The 20,945-nt window shown below is 43.8% G+C and overlaps 1 protein-coding gene across 2 annotated transcripts; it reads left to right on the forward strand.

The window, feature by feature from the left end:
* Positions 1-1,828: 1,828 nt before the first annotated feature.
* Positions 1,829-20,551, forward strand: LOC136560802 (guanylate cyclase soluble subunit beta-2-like). Of its 2 annotated transcripts, none has more exons than XM_066556858.1 (16): positions 1,829-1,872; positions 3,302-3,375; positions 4,358-4,452; positions 4,645-4,805; positions 5,215-5,314; positions 6,438-6,658; positions 6,747-6,852; positions 8,522-8,625; positions 10,122-10,338; positions 11,900-12,220; positions 12,940-13,088; positions 15,286-15,432; positions 15,717-15,871; positions 17,318-17,532; positions 17,621-17,743; positions 18,433-20,551. In XM_066556858.1, the coding sequence occupies exons 1-16, from the start codon at positions 1,870-1,872 to the stop codon at positions 18,603-18,605; spliced, it is 2,364 nt and encodes a 787-aa protein (XP_066412955.1). In that variant the 5' UTR covers positions 1,829-1,869; the 3' UTR covers positions 18,606-20,551. The 2 variants fall into 2 exon arrangements, with proteins under 2 accessions (XP_066412955.1, XP_066412956.1); XM_066556859.1 differs by having other exon boundaries at positions 18,454-20,551.
* The last annotated feature ends 394 nt before the right edge of the window (positions 20,552-20,945 follow it).

Consider the following 20,945-nt stretch of genomic DNA (forward strand, 5'->3'; position numbering starts at 1 on the left):
ATCACTGTGTTGCTTATTTAGATGTCATACAAGGAGAAAAAGAAAAGATGCTAAAGCACTAGAAGAGAGGATACTAAAGTTCTTGCTGTAATTGCAAATCTCACCAGTGACTCAAGTTTTACAAACCTTAAAATGAGTTTCATTTCTGTATAGTATAAATTAATTTAGACATGGCAGGCAGTAAGCATACCTATACAATTGTTAGATGACATGGTGTTTATTCCCCTCAGGTACTGCTGGCTGGCTGGGCTGTGGGGCTCAGTCTGTGGGTCCAGGACCACCTCTTGCCCTGCAGCAGGCAGGGGTGCTCCTAAGAATCAGAGCAGGGAGAGAAAACCAGGAGATAGGAGCTAGGCCATCTGTTGTGCTGGGCAATGCTAGCTCCAACAGGTGCGTGTTTGAACAAATATTTGCTATTGTCCAGGAAATACACAGGGTTTGTGTACATGTTTCTGTGCTAAACTAGTGCTCTGCACACAGCTCTGGGAATACAGCAGGGCACAGACTTTTGTCAGTTCTCTTCCCCTGGGCATGGCTCTGACCAGGCTTTGGCTCATGAGGCAGCATTTGAGAAGAGACACAGGTCTCTTAGTGAGGTCACTGGTGGTGTGGGACAGAAAGGCTGGGGGGAGTTTAGAGGAGGCTGTGGGAGGGCAGAGACAGCACAGGGCTGATGGGAAGGCTGTGATAGCCAAAATTTCAGCAGTTCTGTAGCCTGGTGGAGGGCTTTGGCCCACATTTTGATTGTCTGCTGAACACAGCAATGGAGGGCTGAGGATCAATGACAGAGCCATGAGCACAGTGCCTTAGAATTACCACACCAAGAGCAAACCCCTCCCTGCCAGACAGGCACAGAGCCCTGGCTCAATGCACAGACCCCTGCAGCATCCCACAACCCTGCAGCAGACAGCAGCAATGAGGTGGTGGCACAGGGCTTCAGCATTCACTGCCTCTGCCAGTTTGGCTGATGGAGGACAGAAGCTCATCTTTATCAAGGGGAGAGGGGTTTTCCCCAAATAGTTCCTCATTGTGTTCCTTCAGGACTCTCAAACCACTCAAATCTCTCACTCTACAAATAATTATTTAAAAAATAAACCTAGGAAATGAGATAACTCTGCCAAGCACCAAACCCCATGAATTCATTGCACCTAACACCAATCACTGTTCCTGTTAACATCCCTGCTGCTGTCCTTCCCTCTGAGACAGGCTGGGTGGCTGCAGACACAGCCTGGATGATGGCAGCCACATGCAGGGAGCTTCACCTCCCGCTTCTTGTCAGGCCTCTGGCAGCAACTCCCGGCTCAGAAGCAGTCGAATGGAAAGTGCTGCTTCTCCCCACAAACCTCCTGTCCTGGGGTAGGGGTGGCTATCGACTCCACCATTCCTGCATCTGCTCTGCTAAGGGCAGTTTTAAGAAACCCTTGGCAAGAAATCTCCTCCGCTCTTATCACGCTCCCGGCTCCCTGTCCTCCGGAGGTTGGCATCCGCTGATCCCGGCCGTGCCCGCAGCGTCCGGCCGGGGCTCAGCAGCGGCCAGCGGGCCGGGGACCTGCCGTGGGCGATGCCGCGGCCCCGGGATGCTCCTCGGCATCGCTCGGAATTCCCGACACAGCCGCAGCTGCGGGGAGCGTGTCTCTCCTGCGGAGAGCAGCCGGGCCCGCGGGGGGACCGGCACCGGAACCGCAGCGCTCGGGGCCGCTCCGAGCGCCGGCCGCGCGTCCCTGACCGCGGCCACCGAGCGCTACCGAGCGCTACCGAGCGCTACCGGGTGTCACCGCCGCGGGCCAGCGCGGCGGGGCCGGGCCTGGCCGGGCCGCCGCCCCCCGGGCCGGCAGCGGGAGGCGCGGCGGGACCGGCGGCAGCGGCAGGATGGTGAGCGGGCCGGCGGGGCGGGCCGGGACACACAGACAGACACAGACAGACAGATCCTGGCAGGGACCGACAGATAGACAGGTAGCCCTTGCTGGAGACAGATATGCGGACAGGTAGCTCCTGTCGTGCGCAAACAGCTGCGGCCGGGGACACACAGGCAGCCCCTGCTAGGGACCGATGGACAGACAGACAGACAGGCAGCCCCTGCCGGGGACGCACTGACAGACAGACGGGCAGCCCCTGCTGGGGACGGACGGACAGACAGACGGGCAGCCCCTGCTGGGGACGGACGGACAGACAGACAGACGGGCAGCCCCTGCCGCTGGCCCCCAGCCCGAGAGCCGGGGCTGAGCGCCGTGCCGGGCAGGCTGCGAGGCACTCGGGCGCACCGAGCGGGGCTGTTGCGCTCTGTTTCCCGGGCCGCTCTCCCGGCGCTGCCCCGGTCCCAGCGGGGCTGGCGGTGCGGACGCGGCAGCGCCGCTCGGCCGGGTCCCCGCGGCTGCCGCAGCCGGGCCGGGATGCTGTGCCCGGGCCGCAGCCGTGCCGGGATGCTGTGTCCATGCCGGGATGCTGTGCCCCGGCCGGGATGCTGTGTCCATACAGGGATGCTGTGTCCATGCCGGGATGCCTGTGCCCGGGCTGGGATGCTGTGTCCATGCCGGGATGCTGTGCCTCGGCCGGGATGCTGTGTCCATACAGGGATGCTGTGTCCATGCCGGGATGCTGTGTCCATACAGGGATGCTGTGTCCATGCCGGGATGCTGTGTCCATACAGGGATGCTGTGTCCATACAGGGATGCTGTGCCCCGGCCGGGATGCTGTGTCCATACAGGGACGCTGTGTCCATGCCGGGATGCTGTGCCCGTGCCGGGATGCTGTGTCCATGCCGGGATGCTGTGTCCATGCTGGGATGCTGTGTCCATGCCGGGATGCTGTGTCTGGGCCGGGATGCTGTGTCCATACAGGGATGCTGTGTCCATACAGGGACGCTGTGTCCATGCCGGGATGCTGTGTCCATACAGGGACGCTGTGTCCATGCCGGGATGCTGTGTCCATACAGGGACGCTGTGTCCATGCCGGGATGCTGTGTCCATGCCGGGATGCTGTGCCCGGGCCGCAGCTCCCAGCTCCGGCCGCAGCCACACAGGGCACCCCCGGCCGGCCCGGCCTCAGCCCTTGCCTGCGAAACACCGCTGAGTGCGTGCTCTCCCGGGCTGAGTGCTTGTGAAACGCTGAGAGAAACTCTGCGCTGTTTACTGAGAGATATAATGGCTGTCCAACATTACTTTCTCTTTAGGCCGTCATGCATTATTACTTCTCTTGCAATATAAAATTAGCAAAGGAATCTGAAATACAAAAAGGTGGAGTGTTGGGGCAGCATTTGAAAAACCAGTACATCTTTTCCATGTTCATATATTTGCTTTTGCAGTATGGATTTATAAACACGTGCCTGAAGTCTTTGGTGGTTGAAAAGTATGGTGAAGAAACATGGGAAAAATTAAGGTAATGTGTTCCCAATAAATGTAGTGCATTGAAAGAAGGTGCTCAGGAATTCAGCAGCAGGGGATATAATTTCTTATTGGTAAATGGTAGCTGATGTATCTCAAGTAGTAATTAGGATTAACTAAAAGGGCAAAAGCAAGAGTTTCTTGCCTTGTAACACTTCATCCTCTGATACTAATTTGTCCCAATTAATTTGTCATATCAGATAATTAAAGATGACATTTAGTCTTATAGACAATTTTGCAATAGACTTGCTGACTCACATGACAATATTGAGAAGTAATTACACTAAAAAGATGTCATCCTTAATATAAAGTCAGTTTAATTCCAGTACTCAGAAAAGCAGCTAAATCATAGAATCATAGATCATCTGGTTCCAATCCCCTTGCCATGAGCAGGGAACCTGCCACTAGACCAGATTGCTCAAAGTCCCATTCAATCTGGCCTTGTTATCATCTCTGGTTTTGTCTTTTTTTGTCTTTTATGAGCTATATGGATTTCCAAAATACATAAATGATACTTTGATGCCATATAATCCATCCATGATATATTATCATCCATTGAAGCCAATATAAAAAAAATCAGCAGGTTTGGGGAGCCCCAAGAGCTATTGTGGCTATTGTGTCCACATGAAACAACAAACCAGTAGACCAGAAGACAAAATAAGACTCCACTTGCTCTAGCACCCCACAGTATGATGTCCTAACCCTTGAAAGAGTTTACTGTAATACCATAATGTGAAATAGCAGAAATGGTGAGGTGAACACCACCATTCAGCCATGTTAAAGCAATTTAATTAATTTAAAGCACTTTAATATTAAACTTATATCATTAAGTGAAGTGGTGTGTTCCAATACAATGCTTGAGGGAGGTTGAGGAGTGCATTCACAGCAAACAGTCCTTAAGACATGCCAGTTGGGTCACCCAAGCATGTTGTATTCACAGCACTGCTGAGACAAGGATATTGTCTTCTCTGTTGTAGGCTGCAGGCTGGAGTCCAGGATTCTTTCTTGACTTTTGAGGTTTACAAAGATGAGATCACAATGCAGCTTGTCGACAAAGCCTGCAAAGTATTAGGTATGTTTAGCATGCCTCAAAAATGGATCAGCCTGGGTCAGGCCTGAGACTGCAGCCCAGCTTTTGTCTCCTGTGCCCTTGGGAATGCCTTCCCTCTGTTGCAAATTTTCTGCCTTCAGTCTTAATCCACCTGACAGCATTGCAAGAACTTCCAAACCCTTCTTATTCCTTAAGGTATCTTTATTTTGCCAGGTGTCCCTGCTGACATTGTTCTGAGGGAGTTTGGAAAGTATTTCTTTGAATTCTGTAAGCGCTCAGGCTACGACCACATGCTGAGGACACTGGGTGGAAATCTCTATGAGTTCATAGAGAACCTGGATGCACTGCACAGCTACCTGTCCCTTTCTTACCAGGCAAGTCTGATAGTAACTGCTGAGCAGGTATGGATGGATGGACTGCCAGAGTGCATAACACAAGGAACAGCATCTCATAGGTGTGAATAAATAATCACCAAAGCATGTTCTCTTCTGCTATGTTCTGAAACAGATTACTCCAAATGTTAGGATAATTTCTAAAAATTATTGGTTTTGAATAGTCCTCAACATAGGTATTATTTACTACATTTGCTCTAATGCATAGCAGATTCTTCTTCACAGGTGAGAATATTTAATTTTCTGGTTTTTAGCTTATTTATATTAAAGTTTATGTTATAAAGGCATGAGATGCTTTTGTACTAGTAGAATTCATCAGTCTACTTTCTGAAAAAGTAGACTTTTCCAGAAAAAAAGATGCTGAAGTTTGGTTTTGTTTTTTTTTCCTCAGGAGATGAATGCACCATCTTTTAGAGTAGAAAAGAATGAAGATGGGTCAATGCATTTACATTACTATTCAGACAGAAGAGGTCTGTGCCATATTGTGCCAGGTAATGAGACTTAATGCAGAGTACAGATCAGTGCAATATACATACAGGGTAATCATATATTTGCAGGTGCACTCAGAGTTCAGTATCTTTTTTCAGCTGAGGCCGGGCCATGGAGTTGAAGCCTGGTAGAGTTCAGTGTCCAGACTCTGAACTCAGTATTTCCCTAATGCCTGATCCCTCCTAGCTCCCAGTAAATTTCATCAAAAGTTGATGAAATTTTGGGTATGACAACCCAGGCCATAAAAGTCCATCCTTGCTATAGAATTTCCTCCCTGGAAGAAGAAGTCAAGTTCATGGTGTGTGTTGTGTCTAACTGTTTACTAATTCTCTGTGGCTCGTGCTTTATAAATTCCCGTGAAGTAGAAATTCCAGTTGAGTTGAAGACATTCATCCACCCTGTAGTACATCCAATCTGTGAAACTCCTACTGAGCCCTGCTCCAAACTGAATCTTTTACCAGCATTTATCAGCATCTCCAGAGCTGTGCTTGTGCAAGCATTAGAGAGCTCTAGGTCTGTAAGAGATGACCATATTCATTTCTTTCATAAATGATGGTGAATTTAGAAGTTCATCAAAACTTCCCTTGTTGTCAAAACTTATTTGATATTGAAAGCACAGAATTATTTGTAATTTCAGACAGAGCTTTTGATGTAATTTTGATGTCCAGTATTTTGCCTAATACCTGACCAGAAATGAGAGAACTCTTTGTGCATCTGCATGAAAGATATTTCCTTCCTTTCAAAGTACAGTACTCTTCAATGACTGAAATAGATTGTATAGCACAATCTCTTTAGACTCCCTGCATTCTTTGGGTTGATGGGAATTCATATTTTTGCTCTATGGCTACTTGAACACATTCTTCAGATATCCTGCTGAGCTGCTCCTGGTGAAAACCAACATTTATCCTCAGCCAAGGCAAAAGCAGCAGCAACTTTGAAGCTGACCTCCTAGGAGCATACTCTCATCATGGCAGCTGCAGCAAGGATGACACATGTTGCTTTCTTCTTCCAGAGTTCTTTGGGAAAGTGATTTCTGAAACAGTGAAATTCCACTGGGGGCCCTCTAAAAGGGGAATTTAAAAGGTTTTGTTCTTGGCAATACCTTGTCTTTTGTTTCCCCTTCAGGAATCATCGGTGCAGCAGCCCTGGATTTTTTTAACATTGAGATTTCAATGAAAATAGTCAATCAAACAGAAGAAGAAGAAAGAACTGGGAAAAAGGAACATATTGTTTTTCTTGTCACTCAAAACCCTCTATTTCCGTGCAAGGAAAGAAATGAATTTTCTTCCTCATCTCAATGTCTTGCTGACTCTGAAAAACAAATTGAGAACCAACTGAATAAAGAGGTATTTTTAATATTCATTATCACCATGTTACTGAAATATATTTAAAATAAAAACACCCTTGAATTTCCCTTTGGATTTATTTCAACAGGACCTTGAAAGAGCCAAGAATGCAAATGGAGACAGAGGAAACTCTGTTTGTCCTGTTAAAAAAAGTCACTGGAAAACATTAAGAGGGATAATCACATTAGGAAAAGGTGAGAGATCATTCAGAGGGAGCTCATCACCATTTGAGTCTCTTCAGCTAGAAAGTCCCCATCCCCACCCACCCATCCATTTTGAAGTTACCATTTATATTTCCTCTGCAACTTTTCAAAATGTTTCTGGTTAAGTTTCTTTCAGTTTGACATTGATGATCAAAGAAAAATTGCAGATAATAAGCATGCTTAGTAATGACAGATACTTAAGTGGAATATGACCTGTCACTTTTGTCTCTTAAACAGGGCTTTCATCTGAAAAGTGTTCTTCTGTAAAATGCCATTGTGTGGTGAATTTGATTCTTCATTCTTATGTCACTCGGTTTAGGATGCTGAATTTAAAAGTGTGTTTTTTAGCTTGGTAGATACTACTCCTTTCCAAAATTATCAACTGTAGTAAATTTTGAAAGCCAAATTACATCCTCCACTACCAAAAGTCTACTGCTAATCTCTAAATCTCTGTTCTTGCCTCTATGTATTAGATGTTTATTTATGTTTATAAAATGGAAAGAATTTTTCAGTTAGGATCTTTTGATTCCCCAAAAGGAATGAGAATCTAGCTCAGCACTGCCAAGATGTCTGCATTCTGGGATGAGTGAAAAATTGAACCTGGTATCACCTGGTGCAGTGTCACATGCATTACAAGGGCAGATATACTAAGTAAGAAATGAATATATATTCAAAATAAAATTTTAGACTAGCATTATTAATAAAAAAATATAATTCTTTAGGAATAAGTTGGAGTTATCAAGAGCCAAACTTTGATAAATTAAAATCCCACACTGACTTCCCCTGAAGCAGTAAGAGGTCTAAAAGCTAGGTTCTAGGTTTGCAATAATTTGCACCAATTTCCTGAGTGACTTGAACATTTGTTCTCAGCAGAAGTTACTGGAGTAACTGTCATAGCCACCTTCAGGGGGAAAGAGATCACTGGAAGTAATCATCTTTTTGATTCTGCTGGGTTACTGGGAATCCAAGTATATGCCATGAAGATCAAGGGTTTTGGGTGCCTCACTCAAAAGATGAGCTCTTTTGATATTTTACCCACTGTATTCCTTTTACAAGAATATCTGCTAGTAAGAACAAACTACTCTGTAGATTTGTGACCATTCTGTAAAAAATTTCAGGGTAAGTAAACTAGAAACCAAACAGTAATTCTATCTCTGTGCTATGGACATTGTACATATGGTTTATTGTACAGGAGATTAAAACTCAGATCACACTGGGTATTTTTCTCTTAGTGTTCCTTAGTAGCTGGCAAAGTGTATTAAATCCACTGGCAAAGTGTATTAAATCCACTTCTGTGCACGTTTTTATGGGATGTGCCTGTGTTATATTGCTATGGCATCTGCAGATTCATAGAGAAATAACATCTAGTTGTTCATCTGTTTTTATTTTTTCAATCTAATTTCATGCATCTAGTGCTCTATGTTTTTTGTGTGCTTAAGTTTTAAACACTCAGCCGACTCACATTAGTTGCTGATCAGCTGTGGATTACACTGCAGAGCATTTAGCACAGATGGGGGCACATTTCTGGGCCCACACACTCTTTACTTTGTCTTCACTCACTATGATACACGATCCTGTCTCACTGAGGGATAAAAAGTCATGCTGATTGGTTTTATGAAGTGCAGCCTGATTTTAAAACAACACATTTATCTCACCACAGGTAAGCTCCTGAGAGGATTTGATCCTGTTTATCCCAAGAGCCTCTGGATTGACACAAAAACATTTTGCAATGGACTTCCTTTTCATATGGTTTTTGACAAAGAGGTAGGACAAGCATGTGGGCAGGGCTCTTAGTTTGCATAAACCTCAGAGTAATTTCCCTTTGTTTAGACTGTCCTACAGTTCCCTGCTGCACATGCTCTGTGTGCAGTGTACACTCACTCACAGGATTTGCAGAAATACTCCGTACAGAGACATGCTCTCTAGCACTGCCGATAGGAATCTCCTTTGAATTCATTGAGTTTCCCATGTCTGAAACATCTGCAGATATGCTAGCAAGGTTTATTGCAGCAGTCTATCTGTCACCAAATAGTGAGCAGAATTTTTTGAGGTTTCTGGTCACCTTCCTGTCCCTGCATACACCAGAGCCATGTCCCATCCTTTAAAATGCCTTTGCATTTACAGTTTCCCTCTCTCCTCCCAGTTACTGATCTGTCCCACGGCTGGGAGGGCTTTGCTGGCAGCTGAGGCTCCATGTGCTTGCTGAGTCTGCTCCTACCTGCTTCTGCTGGGAAAGCCCAGCCACCTCCTGCACGAGGCAGCCCCTCTGGGACCCCAAAATCTCTGTACCTTCTGGGGCAGCATTGAGTCTCCTCTGCTGTGCTCACCCCCTCTGCAGCCCCTTGGCAGGGCTGTCCTCTGGCTGCTCACCTGGGTTCCCACCAAGGTACAGCTCCTCCTGCTCTGAACCCTGTGGAGAGAATATTGGCTTAAACAGGAGCAAAGAAAGGAGAAGCTGAGGATGGGACAGCAGAAGAACCCTGAATATATTTCCCTCAAGGAACATGTTTTGGCATTGTGCTGATCGAGATAGCAGAACATATAATCTGCTTCATGCCACTGCCCATGTCAGCCAAAATACAGACTCTTAAACCTTTAACCTTAAACCTAAACCTTTCTTTTACTGGCCTGAAAAGAAGGCCAGTATGCATAATTTAATAAAATTACTAGTGTGCAAAGAAGAAAAGTCCTACACCCACTACTGGTAGCCAGGTCAGAGCTTCAATAACCAATGACAAGCAGAGAAGAACATTTCTGCAGAATTTAAGAGCTCATGTATGGTCAGCAGAGTAAAGGAAAATGACTGAACCTTTACACTTCCTTAAGAGAAAGTAACCCATGGCATCTATTAGAAAATTAATATTTGCCAAGGCATTTTATGCCACAGTTATTTTCATTTTGGAATACAAGGCACTCCAGTATCTCAAATTTTCTCCTGCAAAATTCTCAAATTTTCTCCTGTAAGGCTGTTTGTGAGGCCTACAGAAATGCAAGCAGGGATAATAGCAGGTATCTTTGGGGGATTTTCACAATTGACAGGGAGGAGCATCTTAATAACAGTATGCCTTTCTTGGGGCTTTGTCTTGCTATGAAGGGGATGCATTCAGGGCTGTGTAGCACTACACTGACAAGATAGAAACTTTGCCCAGAAATAAGCCATGTGCTCTAGAAAGGCTAAGTCTGGAAATGTTATGAACAATTGCTTGGTCTGAATCCAAAGGGACATGAATTGTAACATTTGTCCATGTTTTCTTTTTAAGCTCAAAGTGAAGCAAGCTGGGGTGAGCATTCAAAAGATTGTACCTGGCCTTCAGACCATGGGCATCTGCTTGGATCAGTATTTCAGGATCGTTCACCCAGAAGTGCCCTTCACCATCTCCAGCATTCAGAAATTCATCAACAGCCAATTTGTGTTCCAGACTAGAAGAGAGATGATGCCTGAGTCATGGAAAGAGCGGCCAATGCTAGAGCTGAGAGGTACTTCAGTGTTTGAGTAGCCTAAGTGCTGATATTAAATCAGGAATCAGGCTGAGGTGCATTCCTGACCTCACTCCACTCCTAGAAATAGCCTTTGGCCAGTGAGGAGATTAGATGGTTCTGTTTAGACAAGCAGTAGATGCTTGTACACAAATTCTGCTATCACCTCACCAGATTTTGAAGGCTTTCACTCAGAAGCAACGACTCTGCTCCTATTTGAAAGGCTTAGAAACATGGTGATTTTTCTGATGCTGCAAAACCCACATGTAGATACATGGTTTGTTCTTAATTTATGCCTTTGAGGGGAGTTATTTGCTACTGGCTGGGTTTCCAATGTGATTAAAAATAGATTAGTTCCCTGTGCTTTTATTTTTTGTGGCACATTTTCAGGTTCTGTCTTCACACACCCCCCCAAAGCCACGTAAGAGAGTTTACCAGTTAAAATTATCCCAGCAAAAAAAAAAATACTGTATTTTCTTTATTTTTACTGAGAGGACTGAATATGGGATGGTCCTCTGCTTGGTGTAATTAACTATAGTGGCATTTGGTTTAATTGTTCTGTGACTTCAGTTTTTTCTTTTATGAGCTATGCTATATGACCTAATTTTCTCTTGTCTCCTTTCACCTTGATGTAATGAGTGTCAAATCTTGTTTTCCTGGGATTCAGAAAAAGATTGAGGGTTTAGGGACAACCTTGAAAAAAGTAATGCTACCAAAACAAGGAACTTTGACCAGTCATGAGTACAATTATACTTTCTCTTATGTTCTAGGGGTTAGTTCACATGTATTTCTGATGTTTCAATCCTCTTAGTTTTAAAGCTGTTCATCCAGTAGCCCTGGGGATGATGTGAAGGAGAAAGAAAGAAATAGGAATTTCTAGATTGTTGTTTAGAAAACAACGATACTTATGAAGTAAGATGGCAACAACAACAACAACAATAGTAATAATAATAATACCTCAACCAAAACTCAAAAAACTAGATTCCCCACCAAAAATCCCTTTTACCTTTCAGGCATTTTTGTTACTGCTTATTTAGATTATGTCAGTAACTGAAAGCTCTAATTTCCAGGGAGGAAAGTGCCACTGACTTTACTGGGACACAAACTATGCACTGTGAAATTAAACTTCAAATGTTTTGCTTAATCACCGTGAGTCTCAGTTCCCCTGTGCATGATTCTGACTGACTGGCTTTGGGAACAGCCTGAGAATTAGGAGGAGAGGAGGGGAAAATGCAGAGAGGAGCAGAAAGGAGAGGGGAGATGTTGTGAGCACTGGGGTTCCTCATGAGAAGGAGGGAATTGAATCCTGGTTGGGCTCTGCCCAGTCCCTGCAACACCTGAGGGAGTGACTGCTTCCTGGGTTCCAAAATTTTGTTTGCCCAGTGTGGCTCCTCTCAGCAAGTTCACCTCGAATTCCTAGGAAATAAATTCCTGTGATCATTCAGACCCTACAGAAACCCCCTGACCTTAGAGCTCATCCCCTAGCACTACCAGCAGTAATGCAGAGCACCCTGTGAAAGGCCACCCTGCTGAAAAGCCTTGCCACCCCTGTTTCCCCCAGGGCAGATGATGTGGATGGAGCCCCTGCAGTGCATGCTGTACCTGTGCTCGCCCCTGCTGCGCACGCTGCACGAGCTGGAGGAGCGGCAGATGCACATCGCGGACATCGCGCCCCACGACGTCACCAGGGACCTGATTCTCCTCAACCAGCAGAGACTGGCAGAGATGGAGCTCTCCAGCCAGCTGGAGAGGAAGAAGGAGGAGCTGAGGATCCTGTCCAAGCACCTGGAGGAGGAGAAGAAGAAGACTGAAGCTCTGCTCTATGCCATGCTGCCCCAGCACGTGGCCAACCAGCTGAAAGAGGGGAAGAGAGTTGAGGCAGGTGAATGAACAGGGTGCATTTGGGCTGTGTGATTTGTACAGTGGGGATGGGGATAGAGAGACTGGGGTGCTGGCACAGCCCCTTTGCCACTGCATTGGGGTCCATTCTCTACTTGATGACATCCATGTGTAGGAGGATGATCACAGACCTTTAATTTCACTGATAATAAAAATTAGGCTGTTCTTTCAAAGAAAGCTTTGGAAGCTCTTTGCCAAAATTGTTTCTAAGGTGGTGAAAGGTGGTAGTGCTGCCCATTCAGTGAACAAAATTCAGTGTTTCAGCAGTAATCTGAGATTTTGGTTTTAACATAAATATACAGGAAAACGAGGGCTCAGGAGTGAAGGGAGTAAAGAAAGAGGACTTTGCTAGAAAATTCTCTTAGTACCTTTATGCTATTTATAAATGTAGGATCATGATGATTCCCATTGTTATTAAGGGTAGCAATAATATGCCTAAATTCCCTTTAGTAAGCACATATATGAAATCAGAGATAAAGAGTTAAGTGTTTCCTCTATATGGTGCATTCAGATGTTTGGGTTGTTTGAGATGTGCAATTACCCTGTATTGATACATTCTTACTCTGACACCTCTCCTTCATCTCAGTACCTGGGTGAGGTTATTACAACTGAGAGGCCATAGAATGATCTTTACAAGCAAGCCTCAAACAGATCCTGTGACTGTGCAGCCATGACAAACACCACTGCTCTTTGTGCCCACAGGAGAGTTCAAGGAGTGCACTATATTGTTCAGTGATGTGGTGACCTTTACCAACATTTGTGCCCAGTGTGAGCCTATTCAGATAGTTCTCATGTTAAATTCAATGTACCTGAGGTTTGACAGACTGACCACAGTGCATGATGTGTACAAGGTAGGTACTGATCAAAAAAAGCTGCAGAAAGTTTTGCTGGGCTTTTTTTGTTTGTTTGGGTTTTTGTTGTTTTGTTTTTTCTTTGTTTTGTTTTAAAGTACTTAAATCCTCTTCACCACAGCATAATTGTTGGATAAACCATAAAATATTACCTATTTGTAGTGGCCACACAAACTGAAAAACAGGAAGAAGTGCACATTATTGGACAGGAACACAACTTCTATCATAGGCTAAGGACTCTTTCCACAATGCAAATAACAGAATGGCTCTCCTTTCATATATATTTCTCTCTCCCTCCTTTCTCAAATGCCTATCCAAGATGAATAATTTGTCTAGTTCTTTTATTTGTACCTCTTCTAAATAGGTCACTTTATCATTGTCTCTTTTGGTGGGAAATAGCATTTTAGACAATACCCAGACAATGGGTAGACTTCTGTTTCATGGAAATCTTCAGCAATGGTATCCTCTCCTGCAAACCCCCACAGAGCATCAATTAGACCTAGAGGGTGCATGTGGTCTCCAAACTGTGCTGGAAAGATCAGAGCCCTGGCTGGCCTACAATAATAGTGCTATCAACACTTCCAGAGGTACCAGATTTGATGTGCTGAAGAACAGTTCCTAAATTTCTGTCTGTCCTCAGCTCATTAAATATTTAGGAAGGCAGAAATAGTAAAGGGTGAAATCCAAATCTCATTTATTCTTTGCTCAGGCAAGATTTGCAGTTCATCCCACAATAAATTGTACTGGGAAATCAGAAGCATTTCTTCCTTGGCAAGGAATCTGTATTCAATAATTGAAGAATCCAGGATGTGGCCCATGGATTTCAGGATGAATTAACATCATATTCCATCTAAATCATCCATCAAAAGTAAATGATCTGTCACTATAATAATGTCCTTTTGAAGTCTGTATATAACTCCTATTAATATTGAAGGCAGTTACTGGGGTACAGAGAGCAAGGATGAGATTACTATTGCAGGGAATTGGGAAAGCAATGAAATAGTGACATTGATCAAACAAACTTGGCCCAAGCTTATAAACATCAGAAGTTATGAATAAGTCTTTTTAAATTAAATCTTCTGCTATGGCTGAAAAATAATTAGGGTATCTATTTGCATTAGTAGCTTTTTACAGTTGCTTTTAATTTGTTATAGTTGTTTTTAATTTGGCATCACTGTGGCTTTGGCTGTCTGATAGAAGGCATGGACAGGAACACATTCTTTGAGATTGAAGTGAGGGACTGTTTTAAGTCACTGTTTGTTAATGAACAAACCCAAATATTAAATTATGTTTCCACTCTCCCATTGGTGTTAATTTTTAAGAAAGCAAATTAGTCTAATCTAAAAGATCTCTTTTTTTATGGATGATAAATGGGCCAGTGAAACCTCATAAGAGCAGTTTAGAAAATGTCATTACCATGTACCAGGCTTTTACAGTGGAACATTTAAGAATTCTCTTTTTTAAACAGGTCTGCTCTATTCCTAGCAAAATTTCTGTTACAGGAACAAAATCCAAAGTATTTCTCAGGTACTTTAGCATTAATTTCAGGGAGACTGGGTGCCTGAAGGAGGACAAATCCTTCAGCATTTGTCTCAGAGACTGCATCTGTTGTGGGAAAACAGCTGGTTGTAGGGAAGGATGCTCCCAAACTGTTTAGCTCACACTCTGTTCTGTGAGATCCTTGAGACTGGAGGTTCCTTAATTTTGTGTGAATCCCTTAATCATAATCGACAGTGAATGGGCTCCCTCGCTGTATTGTGACTTTTAAAAAAATAAATCTCTCTCAAACAAGAAATGCACTTTTAGCACTAATTGTGAATTAGAGCTAATTAACAGCACTCATCTATCAGGTAACCTCTGGCTCAGGAGGCTGTGCCTCAGGCCATATCCCCAGGGAAGGAGGAAGGCAAACAGCCTGGCACTGGCACAGCAGCCCTTTCTCCTTGGGGTCTCTCACTCTGATATCTAAAGTGGCTCAAGTGAGCAGGGACACAATGCCATGGAATTTTTAGTGTGGAGTGAAGGAGAGAATCTCCATCTCAAGGAAACTCATGTGTGCTAAAGCTTTTCAGTGATTGGAAGCATCTTTTAAGAGAAAGGGGGAGTTGGTGCAGATGAGAAGAGCCCTGAAGAGCAGAACAGAAACCTGAGTGAGATGCACCTGGCGTGCTCATGTGCTTGTCCCTCTCAATTAAAGGTGGAGACGATTGGAGACGCCTACATGGTGGTGGGGGGGGTCCCTGTGCCTGTGCCCACTCACGCAGAGAGAGTTGCTAATTTTGCCTTGGGCATGATAATGGCAGCCAAAGGAGTACAGAACCCAGTTTCTGGAAATCCTATCCAAGTAAGTCAACACAAAGGTGCATGTGTGTCTCCCTGTCTGCTTCTTGTGCTGAGCTTCTGCTTAATGTATTGCAGCAGCAGCTCAAAGAGCTGCTTCTGACTCCTCTTTGGCTTGGGGCAAGGCCCATGAGGGCACATTTCCATGAGGAGCCTGTCCCTGTGCATATTTGATATCATACTGGCACCCAGTGTCGTGTTGAGATGAACTTTTCGGTGTCTGCACAGCGTTAAGAAAGATGTTAAATAACAAGTGACATTTTTGGGGGGTGTTTTATCTTTGTAAAGATTCGAGTTGGGATCCATACAGGTCCTGTCCTGGCGGGGGTTGTGGGAGAAAAGATGCCTCGTTACTGCTTGTTTGGAGACACGGTGAACATCGCCTCCCGCATGGAGAGCCACGGCGTCCCCAGCAAAATCCACCTGAGCTCCAGTGCCTACCAGTGAGTGACCCTGAGGGAAACCTCACCTGCTCAAATCCATGCTCAAATCCACTGCCCTGGCACTGCACCTTTCAGTGGAGATGGTGCTTAGTCACTCCTTTTAGCAGCTTGTAAAGGGAAGTCACTGCTTGTAAAGAACCTTATGTTTTTCCTACTTATTCCAAATATACTTACATATAGAAGCAGAGGTTTGAGAGTCTCCATGCTAGACAGCAAAATATTAAAAAAAAAAGAAAGTGATAACTTATTTGGAAACACTGATAAATTGATGTAGGTGCTAGAAAGACAGAACATCTAGAACATTTAATAACAAAAGGTTTAAAATCTCTCTGATTGAGCACCATAATTTGTAGTGAAACAGTTTCATTTACACTTACTAAGGACTAACTTCATAAACAGCTATCCTCTTCATGCTGTAATTTACTTTCCAGAAACTCATGTTTGATAAAAATTAATACTGCATTTCCAAGAACTTTACGTATGCATAAAATCTGTATGCCAGAGTGGAAGCAAAGACAAACTACAAAGGAAGGAGTACAACAACATTGTCTGGGCACACAGGAATGATGTTGGGAAAATGAGAGCTCAGCTGGCATTGAAATGGCAAACAAAGTTCAAAGGCAGTCAGAGGAGCTCTGCAAGTTAGAATATAAATAGAAACATGGACCTGCTGTGGCAGGTGATTTAGTGACAGTGTCCTGAAGAAAGGCTGAGTTACTCAAGGCCTCTCTTGCTTTGGCCTTCACTGATGAGATCTTCAAGGTCCCTGCACCAAGAGTGAGGGTTCAAGGAGTAGGTGAACTATGAGTACTGGAAGAGGATCAGAGCAGGGGTCTTTTGAGAGATCTCAATCTACAGAAATGCACAGGAGCAGAAGGGATCTGAGGTAATGAGAGCTGGGTGGTGGCACTGCTGGCTGTCAGCACTGGAGCAGCTGAGGAAAGCTACAGCTGTATGGAAAAATGGCAAGGGGACATGGTGAAACTGCAGGCTGATCAGCCTCATGCCAGTCCCAGAGAAAATCAAATGGCCATTTCTGGATACATGAAAAAGGCAATTGGGAATAGCAAGTCTGGATGTAAAATAAATGAGTCAATCATGCTTGACAGACCTGATTGCCTTCTCTGATGGAATGACTGGGGATAATTCTGTCTAGCTGATATTGGCTGCCTCAGTGCTTCATTTCTATTTACTGGTAAATAAGAACCCTCCAGCCTACTGAAGTATTTGACTATATAATCCATTAGTTTTTGATCAGGCTGTATGTGTAATGCTATGAAAGCACAGCAGGCTTGAATAAACAGTTGAAACAAATCCTCAGTTGTTCACAAATTGAGACTCTTTTCCCAAGACTGTTGTGATTTGATCACTCAGCTCTTTGAAATCATCAGTGTCATTTTTACTTGTCTTGAATTTTCATGTGTCATTTTGCTTCTGATACTTTAGGTGCCTAAAATACAAGAATTTTGAGATTACTGAAAGAGGAGAAATAGAAGTAAAAGGCAAAGGGAAAATGCACACATACTTCCTCATTAGAAATAAATCTGCAACTGAGAATGAGATCATGGGAAGGCCAATGAAAGATTTAGATTCTGGCCATGAATCTGTTCAGTCCTTTCCAGAAGGCAAGACTGAAACTATACCGAGTTCTCATCAACCAGGTAGAGTCAGCTCAACACATATTTTCCTCCTTGAACAAATGAACAATAATACAATCCAATTAAATGTCCTTTTGTATTCTTCTTTCAGCTACTCAGACTCAGCAAAAGAAGGACCAGACCCCAACTGTTGCAATGAAGTATGTTGATGGCCCCACAGATGCACAAAACAGCCTCAAAAGAAGGAATCAGATGAAAGCTGGAGGTTTAACAGGTAGTTATTTAGTTACCATCTCACAAAGACCACAGAGCTAGGAAGTAACTGAGGCTTAATCTTGCAAGTACTTCATATTCATCTTCTAAATAACCATAGTTTTGTCAAGCCAGAAATTCATGCTAACATTTACACATTACCCTTCTGCACAATCGTTAGGGCCAGACAACTTTCACCTCTGGAGCAATCCCAGGTGTTGGTTGGCATTAGTGAGAGAGAAGCTGGCAGAGCTGCCAAACCCCAGAACCCCTCTGGGAGTGCAAATAGAATGGATAAACATTAGACAGCTCTTCACAGGGCAGACCCATGAACTGTTCATGTACACAGCTTTTCCTAGGAAAGATGTAGTTATGGGGCAGCCTTGCCAACTCAAGAGAGACCTCAGTCCTGCCTGCTGCAGGAGTCAGGAGGATTTATTGCCATGCTCATGTTCTGTGACCAAAGTTCATTCTCCTTTGAAGTAGCTGATACTGAGATAACAGATTTGATGCCATAACAACCTAATCTAATGCAGCAAGTCTTGTAGTTCTATTTATGTGCTTTGTGGATTTTAAACAGACTAAATATGTTGTCCCTAATTACTAGAAAATATTTTACTGCCTTCCCTCCCACCTGCTTAGATGTGGTGGTTAATCTCGTATGTGGTGTGCTGACAAACAGAAACCTCTCTGGTCCTTCAAAACTCACAGTGCAGGAGTGTTTCCTTTCAGGCAAAACTTGTGATTCCAAAAGCGATGGGAGTCTCCATGGCAACCAGCATGCAGATGATGGTCCTCGTCCTCCAAACCAGGGGAGAGTCAAACCTGCTGCTGAAGAGCCACAGAATAGAAATGTTCGCTCCAATTTTTGCACTTTACTCTAAGTTTCTTACTTTTACATTAAACAGAGAAATTTTATTATGATTTTGTGCATTTTGCTGTTATGGGACTGATTTTGTATATGAGTACCACATGATTTTGTAAAAAAAAAAAAAAAGTAAAAAGATATTTCATCACAGTTTTCAGTAAAAATAAAACAGCGGAGGAAATTTTTTTAATCCATTTACATGGGCCATATAATATTTCCAGTAGAGAAAGAAATCCTTGCAGGATGCTTTGAAGATGCATTTTCAGCCTGTGCCACATCTTTGAATATCCTTGTGTAAAAATCATGTGTTAGTATCTGATGCAGCAATCGAGAAAGAGGTGACTCATCCAGCTAGAAATATTCCTACTCAAATGAGCACTTGCCATAAAAGAAACATTCCCTGAAGTGACCATCTGTCTTGACTCCAGCACAGCCAACAACTTCCCCATGTAAGGTTAGCAGCATTCCTCCTATGTTTTAACTGCAATAACAGCTTAATTTCCTGACAAATCTTTGGTTGGGTCAAGGCATTATGAAGTAGAAGTGCAGAATAGATCTAAAACAACCTGTATTTTTTGCATCCTGAAGAGAGAATAACGTGTACTTGATAGCAGCCAACAGTAGAAAAGAGCACCTGTGATCTCTGAGCCAGCCATACATACTGTGCATAGAAGGACATGGAAATGCTGGAGTTACAAAGCATCAGATTTGTCACAACACTGAAGGACTGTTCAAGGCCTACAACCTACCTGAGATCTTCAAATAAGTTTCAAGTTTATTTCTCATTTTTTCACCCCAGCTAGACCAAAACAAAGCCCCAAAACAACAAAGATTCTGGACTGCAGGAGGAGACTGTCAGTGCTGGAATTAATGTTGCTAGCATCATTGAAAACAACAGCATTAGAGATCAACATTACCTGGTATCAGAGGCTGCTCAACTGAAATACTTCCATGCTGACATATTCTTAGATTAGGTCTGATCAGAAACAGGAGAGAAAAATTGAAGCTCATTTGTCAGGGATTTCAAAGAGAGGAGCAAAAATACAATGGATATAAAGGTTGTAGACAATTTGGTGCATCATAAATTGTGCTCTCACTCCTATAAATGGAGCTTGGACTAAGTGGGTGACTTTGACAGAAGATGTGCCCTGCACACTGATTTATTACCTTTGGCTGTGGATTCATCGACTAAGGATGCAGGCATGAGACCAATGTGAACTCTGGGCTGGAACTCACTGGACAAGGTGATAAAGTTACTCCTCTCTGACAGTCTGGAGCATCACATTTCCACCTCTGTGTCTGCAGGAGGAGCAAGGCTCTTTAAACACCAGACAGAGAGCAAAGACTGATGAAAGGCATCTCCTCCTCTTTATAGTATAGCCAGATGAAATTTCACCTGGTTAGAGGTTTTTTTTTTTCCAAATCTCTGAGACAGGAGCTGGGCAGCTCAGTCTGCAGCAGCAATTAGTGCAATTATTCCAGCAGAGGAGGATGCACAGAGTGAAACCATTGGTGCTGTTCTCCACTAAAGAGGTGTTCCAGGGGTTTGCCAGGTGTGGTCCCATGCAATGAACACCTGTTAGCTTTTGGAGCACCTCACAAGCACAGGCTCTGGCTTAGCTTCCTCCAGAAGAGATCCATTGAACACTTGCTTTGCTCAAGCCTGCCCTTCTTGCTCTGAACAATCTATGGGTGTTTAATGTTGGAATGTTTTAATTGCCAGTAAGTGCTCCATGGTAAGTTACTTCATGCTGTCCTGTGGTAAAAATGGTGTGCTCAGTGGTTTCTCTGTGGCATCTGCTACAATCTGGTTCTCCTTGAGGTGCAGAGCTGGGTCAAATCTGCACAGCTGCTTCTAAACATGAATGTGCCTGTGCATCATCATGTGTTCTTAAATCTGTAGGCACTTCTAAAGACTGCAAAAATATAATTCAAAAATAAATCTTTTCATTAATATACCAACTGCCTTTTGTCAGTGATTCCTTTGATTCCTGTCCCTCTTTTCCCTTCCACCTTTTCTATTCTCCCTTTCCTCTAGGCCTACAAAAGTGCTCAGTCTTTGTGTCAGTCACATATCTACAGTGAATTGACACAAAAAGGGTGGGAGAAAGAAATTCCCACCACTGCTTCATGGAAACTGAGGCTTAGAGAAATTAAAAGTTGAAACTTTTGAAAGCTTCCTAAAGCATATGGATTCCCAAATCCCATTAAATCTGGTGTTAAAACCCTAACTGCAATAGTTTAGGTACCTTAAAGGTCCAGGGGCCAGATTTTTCAAAGACTTTTGTTACTTTCCTGAGGGAAAACAACTGGATTTAGGTGCTTAATTGAACACATATGCAGTGTTTAATTCCCA

Source organism: Molothrus aeneus, chromosome 10 (genome assembly GCF_037042795.1).
Source record: "Molothrus aeneus isolate 106 chromosome 10, BPBGC_Maene_1.0, whole genome shotgun sequence".
Classification (NCBI taxonomy): domain Eukaryota; kingdom Metazoa; phylum Chordata; class Aves; order Passeriformes; family Icteridae; genus Molothrus; species Molothrus aeneus.

Bases quoted from the DNA above. Each gene is read 5' to 3' on its own strand.
- LOC136560802 (XM_066556858.1), top strand. The intron at 6,659-6,746 runs GTATTTTTAATA...TTATTTCAACAG, and splicing joins AGAACCAACTGAATAAAGAG to GACCTTGAAAGAGCCAAGAA. The intron at 17,744-18,432 runs GTAGTTATTTAG...CAAAACTCACAG, and splicing joins GAAAGCTGGAGGTTTAACAG to TGCAGGAGTGTTTCCTTTCA.